At 45.0% G+C, this 11550-nt stretch overlaps 1 protein-coding gene across 5 annotated transcripts; it reads right to left on the reverse strand.

Moving 5' to 3' along the window:
- Nucleotides 1-901: 901 nt before the first annotated feature.
- RSRP1 (arginine and serine rich protein 1) lies at nucleotides 902-7193 on the reverse strand. 5 transcript variants are annotated; one of them, XR_004275874.1, is made up of 6 exons: nucleotides 6990-7193; nucleotides 5971-6574; nucleotides 4395-4546; nucleotides 2191-2274; nucleotides 1189-1356; nucleotides 902-1076 (listed from the first exon to the last, which is right to left on the reverse strand). XR_004275874.1 is itself a non-coding variant. In XM_032300864.1 (5 exons), exons 2-5 carry the CDS (start codon nucleotides 6506-6508, stop codon nucleotides 1240-1242), a joined length of 891 nt encoding a protein of 296 aa, XP_032156755.1. In that variant the 5' UTR covers nucleotides 6509-6574; nucleotides 6990-7193; the 3' UTR covers nucleotides 902-1239. The 5 variants fall into 5 exon arrangements, 3 of the variants coding, with proteins under 3 accessions (XP_032156755.1, XP_032156758.1, XP_032156756.1); XR_004275875.1 differs by adding an exon at nucleotides 3679-3723 and having other exon boundaries at nucleotides 902-1356; XM_032300864.1 differs by having other exon boundaries at nucleotides 902-1356.
- Nucleotides 7194-11550: the final 4357 nt, after the last annotated feature.

Genomic DNA, 11550 nt, shown 5'->3' on the forward strand with positions numbered 1-11550 from the left:
CTTCAGAGGTAGGATGCTAATTTTTTTTGCAAGCTATATAGTGAAAGGAAGGTGACAATGGCTACTGGAAATTCACCCCGGTCCCTCTTCCCCAGCAGTGGTCACAATTACAGGTATTTTCCTGTTCCATGCTCCGTTGCACAGCTCAGGTCCATTTACGGAGACAAACCCATGGAGACTGATCTCTAGTGGCATTCTGTAAAATGCCATCTTTCAAAAACCAAATATCCTTATAAGAAAGTTAAAACGTTTGATCAAACTATTATTTTAGGCCAGGCAGTGGCTCAGGCCTGTAATCACTACACTTTAGGGCCGAAGCAGGATTGCTTGAAGCCAGAAGTTTGACACCAGCCTTAACAGAGACCCCACTCATCTCTACAAAAAAAAAAAAAAAAAAAAATTAGGCAGGTATGATTGCATAAGCCTGTAAGGTACAGGCTGAAGCAGGACTGCCTGAGCCCTGGAGTTCAAGGTTGCAGTTGGCTGTGGCTGTTCTACTACACTGCAGCCTGGGTGATGAAGCAAAGACTCCACCTTTAAAAATTAGTCTATTTACCTATAAAAATCGGTCTTATTTAGACCCGCTGTCTAGCCTTTCCAGTTCTTAGTGTAATGCCCACTTAAAATGTTTTGTGCTTAAGATCCTTCCCAGTCACAGTAGCACTAAGAAATTTCAAATTAAGAGTTTAAGCGATTTTTCAAGTTGAAGTATTGACTTCAATTGGGAAGAACTGTTAAAATTCAGTTTCAAATTCAGCAGGTCTAGGGTACGGACTTGAGATTCAGCAGTCCTCAAAACCCCAGGTAGGGCCACTCAGCCTTGGACTTGGGATTAACAAGGCTTTAATCAACAGATGTCTCCTTGTAAAGACTCATTAGGTCATATATATACGACAAAGACTTTTAAGTATGAAAACAAGAAATTTATTAAATATAGAAAACAGCAATACAGTTCAATACTGTGTCTAAAAAATTTCACTTTTACATAAGCAATAGTATTTACAACTTATACAAAAGACTCCCACCTGTGCATAACCTTTGGTCCATTTGTGCTATCTCATATCTGCAAGAGAAACCTAAAAGGTTAATATTTGAGTATTAAGTATTTACATCTTTTTGTGTTGGTTTTTAAATGCAGGATTACCCTTAAATGGCTCAAAGGGCTGAGATAATGCTAGAAACACTAACTTGGAGTAAAGTGCAGTTTTCATGCAAACTTAGCCATTAGTTTTTCTCCTTTTAGACAGGTATCCAGAGTCCATATGGACTTTTTTTCTGATCTATTTTTGGTAATCTTGAAGATGTCTCTTCTGTGGCAGCTTTAGCTGGTTTTTGTATTGGCTTTGCTACAGAATTCTGTAAGAAAATAAATTCAGTCAGCTTTCCAAACACATATATTGTACATATTTTTTCACAAAAAATATATCAAATAATGCCATGTATGGGCCTTAGAGATATTATCAACCAAATGCAGTGTGGGCCCTAATTGTAGGATGATTCAAACCGTAAAAAGATAATGGGGTAGGGCCGGGCGCGGGGGCTCAAGCCTGTAATCCCAGCACTTTGGGAGGCCGAGGCACGTGGATCATGAGGTCAAGAGATCGAGACCATCCTGGTCAACATGGTGAAACTCCATCTCTACTAAAAATACAAAACATTAGCTGGGCATGGTGGTGCGTGCCTGTAATCCCAGCTACTCAGGAGGCTGAGGCAGGAGAACTGCCTGAACCCAGGAGGCGGAGGTTGCGGTGAGCCGAGATCACGCCATCGCACTCCAGCCTGGGTAACAAGAGTGAAACTCCTCAAAAAAAAAAAAAAAAAAAAAAAAAAGATACTGGGGTAGTGGGGAGACACCAGATACATACATGGTATAAAGACTGAGTCTTTGTTTTTGAAACTTATTTTAAAACATTCTGATTAAGGAGTATTCTAAATATTTACCTTTAAAATATCTCAACATAAAAAAAGTGGGGGCTACTTAAAACAATGGCAAAATAACAAAACTCATGTGAAAGACACGGTATGAACCCATTATAATGGTTACTTGTAAATGTGGCTCAAAAACAAATGATTTTAATTCTATTTAAAGTGTCAATAGTCCCCCAATTATCAGCACGGAAATATAAAACACAAAGATGCAAATGCAACCTAAATCCAATTTTTGAGTGATCAATGCTTGGACATACTTACATTAGAGCTAAAAGCTATGCTTCTTTGCTGGGAAGATTTTTCATTGGGATTTCTAGTTCCATCTTCTATTACCTTTTCCGACAGCTAGACAGGTTAAGAAAAAGTATAATTTTAAAACACATAACCTTGGTTTCTAAGTACAATATTAAAAAAATAGGCTAATTGTATACACAATTTAGTTGTAGACAAAAATCAAGTTGGATCTAACCATATATTTAACAGCCTAAATACAAACTGAGTTTTCCCCTTAACAAAATTGATTTAATAGGCTTAAGACACTCTTCCCATAATTATTTATTTCCTTGCTGGCAAATTTAAGTAATTTAAAAAACAATTTTTAAATCAGTTTTCTCAGGTTGAATCAATTTAACTTGAAAAGTAAAGCCACACCAGAAAATACCTAGTTTTAAGAAACTAAGGCATTTGCCAGTTGGGCCCCTAATCATCTGAACAAGACAGACCCTGTCTACTAATACTGAGCATACTCACATCTGGGCCCAATTACAGGTTCATTTAGATATCTTAGAATCTTTTTTTCCTGAGACAAAGTTTCACTCTGCCCTGCTGACCAGGCTGGATGGAGTACAGTGGCATGATCTTGGCTCACTGCAACCTCCACTTACTGGGTTCAAGTGATTCTCCCACCTCAGCCTCCCCAGTATCTGGGACTACAGGCACACACCAAGCCTGGCTAATTTTTGGTTTCTGTTTTGGTTTTAAGAGGGAGTTTCACTCTGTCCCAAGGCTGGAGTGCAGTGGTGCAATGAATGTCGCTCACTGCAAACTCTGCCTCCCAGGTTCAAGCTCTTCTCCTGCCTCAGCCTCCCAAATAGCTGGGACTACAGGCACGTGATGCCACGGCCAGCTAATTTTTGTATTTTTAGTAGACATGGAGTTTCACAATGTTGGCCAGGCTGGTCTCGATCTCTTGACCTCATGATCCACCTGCCCTGGCCTCCCCAGAGTGTTGGAATTACAGGTGTGAGCCACTGCACCTGGCTGCAATCTTTGTACTTTTAGTAGAGGCAAGGTTTTGCCATGTTGGCTAGGCTGTTCTCAAACTCCTGACCTCAGGTGATCCACTCACCTCGGCCTCCCAAAGTGCTGGGATTATAGGCGTGAGCCACCCAGCCTAGACAGAGTATCTTTATAACTTAAAAGTACAGTGCAATTTGCTAATGCACATCCTGCACATTTCTGGAGAATTATAATAAACTTATCTGCAAGTGAAGCAGGCCTCCTCTTCTGTAATCTCTCAAAACATCTGGAATATATTGCATATATTATGAAAGGGACATCTATTTCACAGATGCCCCACCATTACAATGTGTACCTTTACTTAATTTAAAAATTGACTTTAATACTTTAGGCAAATGGTACCTGTCCCAAATTCTAGCATGCACATGGATCAACAAAAAGAACTAAGCTTTCAGTGTGTGAACATAAACTTCAAGTTAAACCTGATGCTTTAGCCCATGTATCAATTACCAACAGATTTTCTTCATCAATGTCTGCAGACCACATTCATGATTTCTATAAGACAGAAATAAAGCAGATAAACTATACTGTATATGCTCAGTACAAAATTTGTGGGAACATAATGCTGCAAATGAAAGCTACAAATATTCTAAAGACTAACTTTAAAAAACTGGCAATAGAAATCACCAAAGTACCAACTACAATATATTAACGTTGAGACTAGCAGTATTGTGTTAACTGAAAAAAAGTAAAACAAAAAAATATTTTTTTTTCAGACTGGGTCTCGCCCTGCTGCCCAGGCTGGACTGCAATGGTGTAACCTTGCATCCTGGGCTCAAACATCCTTCCGCTTAAGCCTCTCAAACAGCTGAGACTACAGGCATGCGCCACTATTTTTGTATTTTTTTGTAAAGACGCAGCTACCTTGCGCCCAGGCTGATCTTGAACTCCTGGACTCAAGCAAGCAATCTGCCTCATTGCAGGCATGAGGCACCACACACGGCCAATTAAGTTCATTAATCTCCACTTTCCTGGGTATGGCAAAGCCATACCCAGTATCTGCTACTCTGAATTCAACACGTTTCAGATATGCTACTCTGAATTCAACGTTTTACATCTATAGCTAGACTTTCCAAAAAGTATAGTCTAAGGTAAATAATAAATGGCTAATGAGATTCGACAGTGGCTTTCTGAAGGTTTTGTTAGGACAAACCTAGAATACTTACTTCAGACTTTGCACCATTACTTGATAAACCTGTTCCACGGCTTGTTTCTTTGGCTACAGGAACAGTTCTGAGGCTAGCTGGCAATTCAATGTTAGTTGTTCCTAAAGCTTTCGCTGCATTAGCTTTTGCTATTTCTAACAGCTCCATTCGATCTAAAAATAAAAATAAATTTAAATACTCATTAACCTGGTAGTTATTTCCCCCCAAGAGAACTTAGAATTACAAAACAAGATGCTATTTTCTGGTATTAAATATGTTAAGTCATTTGCTTTATAACATGTAAAGCAAGTTTGCCCCGGTTTGAGCTGTGCTGGTCCACCTATACACGGATGTTTTCCTCCTCCTAAATGCAGGCAAAGTACTACAGTATTTGAGAGACTGGAAACCTCAAGTGTGCGGAGGTTCCATATTGGTCCTGCAACCAATCCCCCGAGGAAACGGAGGGGTAACTGTGTAACTTCATTCACTGAAAATTCTATTCTCTATCTCTACTGAAGAGAATAAAATTCTTAAATTATCTCAATTTCAGTTTTCCTGACCAAAGGCCTGAGAACGTCCTGTTATTTTGTTTGTTTTTACATTGTATTTAATTTTCTCTAGTTAACAATCAACGTCATTATTACTTTGCTTTCTCTTCAAAGTGTATTTCTGAAAACCGGGGTTTTCTGCAATAGATTCTTTATATGGTACAATTATCACAACTACTGAACTAATACTGATACACTTCCAAAGTGTATTTCTACCACCACTCCTGGCCAATAGTTTGTATTTTTAGTAGAGACAGGGTCTCCACTATGTTGGCCAGGCTGGTCTATCTGGAACGCCTGGCCTCAAGTGGCCTCCCACCTCCGCCTCCCCAAATGCTGGGATTACAGGCACGAGCCACCCAGCCCGGTAAGTCATTTAAGATACTGGACAATTCAATCTTGTTCAATAACAACGTCTACTAAAAAAAACTTTTTTTTTTTTTTTTTTTTTTTAAATTGAGACGAAGTCTTGCTATGTTGCCTTACCAGGCGGGAATGCAGTGGCGCGGTCTCGGCTCACTGCAACTTCTGCCTCCCGGGTTCAAGCAATTCTCCTGCCTCATCCTCCCGTGTAGTTGGGACTACAGGCGTGCGCCACCGCACCCAACTAATTTTTGTATTTTTTTAGTAGAGTCGGGGTTTCACCATGTTGGCCAGGATGGTCTTGATCTCTTAACCTCCTGATCCACCCGCCTCTGCCTCCCAAAGTGCCGGGATTACGGGCGTGAGCCACTGCGCCCGGCCAAAGGCGTGTTTTCATGATGTTCTTCCCAATCAATAAGTAACTTAGAAACTAACTTAATCATAACATTTAGAAGGCTCCACCCACTAAGAAAATAGGTTCCCTCCATTCTGTGCCATTTAACATCCAGTTGAACTTTAAAGGGAAAGAATGATGTCCGTTTACATACAGATACAGTAATGTCCTCCCGCTTTCCTCCAATGAAAAACATTTCGGGAATACTGAAACTACAAGGCAATTTTGGTTCCCTAGCCTCCTTTTATACTGTCGCCATAGATTACCAAAAATGGAAAGATAAGTGACGCACCTTTTTCACTTAAGCGAAAGGGGGTTCTGCTCCGCGACCTTGTCCTGGATCTGTCCCTCCATCTGCCGTAATCCTCTGGGTACACGGTGCGACCGAAACCGTAGTAGCGCCGCCCCCGCGCGATCGCGTACGCCCTTCCGTAGTACGACCTTCCCCGGGAGCGCGACCTGCTACGGGAACGGGACCGGGACCGGTACCGGTACCGCGAAGGAGACCGGTAATATCTCCCAGACAGCCCGTAGCGCCTCTCTCGGTACCGGCGGCTGCCGGATCGCGACCGGCTCCGCGAGTATGACCGTGAGTAGCGCCTGTACTTCCGCTGGTGGCGCCTTCTGGAACGGGACCTTGACCGGCTCCTCCAACTCCGACTCCGGCTCCTGGAAAACCGACTGGAAACACGGGAATGGGACCGAGAGCTTCTGGAAAAAGAGCGGCTCCTAGATCGCGACGACAGCCGGCTGGACTCGCCCGACCGCGAGGTCGACGGCGAATCCTTCTGCGGCGAGCCGGGCCACATGTCGTTCACATAGTTGGACATCTTCACCTACGGCTTTACCCTGCGCTTTCTCAGAAAAAGATCCCGCAAGCCTCCACTCAGGACTTCCTAAAAAAGCAAGAGAAAAAAAACAAATCAAGTCCCGGAAGCAGGCGCCAGGCCGCCCGGAAGCCACAGCAGGACGCCCTCCCGGAGGCGGAGCCAAGGCGCAGGCAGCGGTGCCGCGAAGGGAGCCGAGCCCCAGAAACACTGTTCAGGCCGGGCGCGGTGACTCACGCCTGCAATCCTAGCACTTTGGAAGGCCGAGGTGGGTGGATCACCTGAGGTCAGGAGTTCAAGACCAGCCTGGCCAACATGGTGAAACCCCATCTTAAAAAAAAAAAAAAAAAAACTCCGTTCAGCACACTGACGCCGCAGCCCAGAATCGAAACGATGCCTTCCCCAAATGCGGGGCCCGGCACGTCTCCTGACCCTCACTCCTGAGCGACCACTGCAAGGTCGACCCTGTCAGCAGATAACTTACCGCAGGCTGTGGACGCCTCCCTCACGACTGAAAGAAAGGTCCAACAGACGCCTTCCTTTAGGAATGTAGGATGAAAAGGGGCTTTTCGTGCCTATTCTCGAAGAAGGAATCCCACAACCTCCACATCCGACGTCCGGACGCTCACTGAGAGGATACGTCAGCAGACTTGCCGAAAGTACCAGAAGCTGGTCCCGGCGCATGCGCAGAGACGGTGCTGCGGCGGGCGTGGCTCTCCTCTCGCCCAACCACCGCCCTGCCTCCTCCCTCCCCAAGCCCCGCCCTGTGCCTCGCGCCAACGCCCACAGGGTGCGCATGTGCGGTGGGGCTCCAGAGGGCGGTGCTTGGTACATCCGGGTGTCCCGTCGCCCTTGGCTTTTTTTTTTTTTTTTCAAATTTGAGATGATTGCATGATCCACCGGCTCACGAGAAAACTTTAAAGATGGAATATCCCCGCGGGGCGTTACACCAGGCTCTGGCATCACTGCCTGGGCGGGGCTGGATGTTAGTGCCGGGCGGGGGTGGGGCAGGGAGAGGAACGGCTGCAGGCTGGAGAGGGCTTGGAGCCCTGGCAGTCTGAGTGGCTGGTGCCCACTGGGTGGTGGCCGCCATCCACTGGCAAGCCGCAGATCCGGGCTGAGCGTCCCTGTACCCTTCCTGGCTTCTTCCTCCTGTCCTGGTCCCGCGGCGCTGGGAGAAGGTGACTGCATCCACACCCTACCAGGAAGAAGACCGCGCCCTCCCGGGACACCCCAACATCCCTGGGAATGCAGTATTAACGTGGAAAAGGTGTTTTACTTATGTTTTGACTAGCTCGAAACAAAATAAAGACAACTGACTTTTAATCTAGGAGAAAGAATGAAGTCTGAGATTATCTCTTCCAAAAACTGTGCTTGGTGTAAGAGTGTAAAGGTGACTATTTTACTTCCAGGGATCTACAAATGGGATGCGTTTCAAACACTTCTTGTTGTTATAAAGTGTCAGGTTTCCGTATGCAAGCCTCGAGCCTGAAAGTCTGAAGTCCTGCTTGCCTCGGCTAATCGTCTCCCCACCCTCTGCTTTGGACCTGAAGGCCAAGGGAACCAGCAAGGGCTGCTGCTGTTAAAGGTTGTAGCTGGGTATGAGCAGAGAATGGGAGCCAGATGAAGAGTGAAATATCAGCTGTAATTGCCTGGAGGAAAAGTGTAAACTGGCAACTTAAACAAAAGCAGGGCATGTAAAAGTAAATGAGTCCAGTGAATTTGAGCACGGTTAGACAGAAAATCATAGAAACAGACTTTTTGAGATGTGGTTTAAGTAGTAGGGGCGACTGCATAAAGGTGAAGAAGGCGTGGGGCTGAAAGTGTGTGAGGTGTAGAGAGAACTTCGGAGGTTGTGAGAGCTAGAGAGTAAATGGTGCATAGCCTGTGATTTTGAGGGATTTAAAGCGTATTAGGGCAGCAGCTGCTGCTGCTGCGCGTTGGTCATGAGGGCCAGCCCAGGACTGTTAGGTACGTTGTGGGGATAAAAAGCCTACAGGCCGTGGGCCTGGCTCCTGTGTAAGAATCCCAACTGCAAAGCCCTGGATTTTTGCAGTGTATAATGAAAAGTGTTGAGACAAGTTGGGGAGAGCTAGGGAGGGAGCAATTTTTAGAGCTGTTTTTAAGGATCAGAAGGAGGCATGAGGAAAGGATTTAGGATTAATAGGGTTGGATAAGTTTTCTTTTCTTTGCTTTCTTTTTTTTTTTTGAGACAGAGTTTCACTCTTGTTGCCCAGGCTGGAGTGCAATGGCACGATGTCTGCTCACTGCAACCTCCGCTTCCTGGGTTCAAGCGATTCTCCTGCCTCAGCCTCCCTAGTAGCTGGGTTACAGGCGCCCACCACCATACCCGGCTAATGGATAAGTTTTCTTTAGTGAGTTTATACAATGGCTTAGTTAGAGCAGCAAAACCTGGTATCCAGAGGTGAAAGTAGCAACTACACCATCGAAGGAGAGAAGCTGTTTGGTGGATGGGGTTGGGGTTTGGGAAGTTAACCGGATACGGTTGGCAGGGAGAGCGCGTGTATGCTTGGTGAAAGAGTATAACAGATGGGGAAGAAATTTGGGCTTTGGAAGCGGATACATGATACGCCTTTGTGTACAGATGCTGAAGAAGCATGAGGGTGAATTAAAAGGCCATGTTGCAATAGACGGGTGATAATAGGCTTATACCTTTTAAAGCCTGTTGTGGGATTGGGTACTGGGGCTGGGCAGGATAAGGGTGGTTAGGTTTTAAGGGGATGATGAGGGGTTAGTGACTTGCAGCAACAGATGGGAAGGTGGTGTTTGACACCCTAGGGTTAAAGTAGGGGGACATAAGGGGAGCTACTCAGGGAGGTACGGGTTCAGGAAAGAGGGAGGCAATGAGGTGTGGCTGTAGCCCAGGAATAGTGAAGGAGGCAGGTAATTTTGCTAAGATGTCTTGACCTAACAGGTGAACTGGACAAGAGGAAATGATTAGATAAGAATGTGGAAAGGAGTGCTGGCCTAATTGATACCAGACGTGGGGAGTTTTGAGAGACCTGGAGGCCTTGCCGTTAATTTCCCCAACAGTTACTGGGGGCCGAGGCGACAGGTCCTTGAAAAGAAGGGGATGGGGTGGGGGTGGGATCAGCCAAGGCAGGCAGGACTTTAGACTTTCTGTGTCTGTGCTTGCACATGGAGGCCTGATAGATAGTTTTGGGCTCTTGGTTATGAATAGGAAAGGATGGAAGGAGTCTCTCTAGACGGTTCACAGTATCAGTCAAATGTGTGCTTAAAAAATGGTGACCAGAAAAACCCTGGATTTTTTTTTTTTTTTTTTGAGACGGAGTTTCGCTCTTTTTACCCAGGCTGGAGTGCAATGGCGCGATCTCGGCTCACTGCAACCTCCGCCTCCTGGGTTCAGGCAATTCTCCTGCCTCAGCCTCCTGAGTAGCTGGGATTACAGGCACGCACCACCATGCCCAGCTAATTTTTTGTAGTTTTAGTAGAGACGGGGTTTCACCATGTTGACCAGGATGGTCTCGATCTCTTGACCTCGTGATCCACCCGCCTTTGTTTCTTATTTTTATATTTGTCAGGTTTAAGTAAAACAATGCATTACCAGTACAACTGGTTTAATATTTGCAAAACATACAAAATTACAAAATACGGGTGCATACAAAAATACAAAATACAGGTGTAAAAAATACCATAGGAAACATTTTCCCAATTGCAAAACATATCAAAATATATAAACATGTACGAAACATTTTATTGGCCGCTGGTGCTTGGCTGTGGATCATTGATGTCATCATCTGAGGCAGCAGTTGGGGTTACCGGAGTTGGTTTTTTCATAAGCATGGTGAGCTTTGTCTGAATTGTATGTTTCTTTTTTTCTTCATAAATTTCACGATACGGACGAAACACATCGTGCGCCATCCGTTCAATCCTTGCAAATCGTTCGATGTTTGGGTCCACTGCTTCGAAATGTATAAGAAGTTTATTGGGAGGGGTTTGATGAAAAATATCCAAGACACAAAACACAAATTGCTGTACTGAGTCTGGGATAACAGTTGAAATGGTGCACGCGGAGATGGTAGTGCTGCCGGAAGCTGGTCCGCACTGTCGTACGCCCAGCTGGGCAACGTTTGCACTGCCAGACGCGGAGCAGTCGTGGCTAGCGATTGTGGTCGTAAAGTCGAATGGTCGTAAGTTGCATAGGTCGTAAGTCGATCAATACCTGTGTGTCCTTCATTATGGTAAGCAAACCAAAGGCCTCCCAAATGTGTCCATGCCTTAATTTCCTGGAACCTGTGAATATGTTACCTTAGGGTGGCAAAAGGAATTATTCAGATGTAATTAAGGTTAAGGACCTGGAGATGAGATTATCCTGAAGTATCTGGGTGGACCCAATCTAATCTCAGGAGAGAGTCAAAGCATGAGAAGAATTCCATGCCCTGTTGCTGCCTCTGAAATGTAGGGGCTTTTGTGCAAGGGCAAAGAGAGAACTTTAGGAGCTAGTGGTGGCTTACAGCTGACTGCCAGGAAGCAGACCTCAATTCTACACCATAGAACTGAATTTGGCCAACACCTGGATACGCAAGTTTTGGGGCTCTTCCACAGAGCCTGCAAAAAGAAACAAAATGTGGCTGACACCTTGACTTATCCAGCTTGGGCAACAAGAGCAAAATGCCGTCTCAAAAAAAAAAAAGAACTATGAGATATTAAATTTGAGTTGTTTTAAGCCACTAAGATCATGGTTATTTATTACCACAGCAATAGGAAAATAAAACAATCAGAATATATAGTTTTATTTATTTATTTTTTGAGACAGGGTCTTGCTTTTTTGCCTGGAGTGCAATGGTACAGTCACAGCTCACTGCAGCCTCACCTTCTCCGGCTGAAGTGATCCTCCCACCTCAATTGCCTGAGGAGCTGTGACTGCAGGCCTGTATCACTACGCCTAGCTAATTTTGTTTAAGTTTTTGTAGAGAAAGGATCTTCATTATGCGGCTAAGGCTAGTCAGGAACTCCTAGGCTCAAGGGATCCTCCCACTTCAACCTCCCCAGTTGATGGGATT

The sequence above is a fragment of the Sapajus apella genome, unplaced genomic scaffold, assembly GCF_009761245.1.
Source record: "Sapajus apella isolate SASKATOON/1434 unplaced genomic scaffold, GSC_monkey_1.0 scaffold43, whole genome shotgun sequence".
In the NCBI taxonomy this organism is placed as follows: Eukaryota; Metazoa; Chordata; class Mammalia; order Primates; family Cebidae; genus Sapajus; species Sapajus apella.

Bases quoted from the DNA above. Each gene is read 5' to 3' on its own strand.
- RSRP1 (XM_032300864.1), bottom strand. From the start codon at position 6,508: ATGTCCAACTATGTGAACGACATGTGGCCCGGCTCGCCGCAGAAGGAT. The intron at 4,547-5,970 runs GTGCGTCACTTA...TTTTATTTTTAG, and splicing joins CTTTCGCTTAAGTGAAAAAG to ATCGAATGGAGCTGTTAGAA. The intron at 1,357-2,190 runs GTAAGTATGTCC...ATTTTCTTACAG, and splicing joins GCATAGCTTTTAGCTCTAAT to AATTCTGTAGCAAAGCCAAT.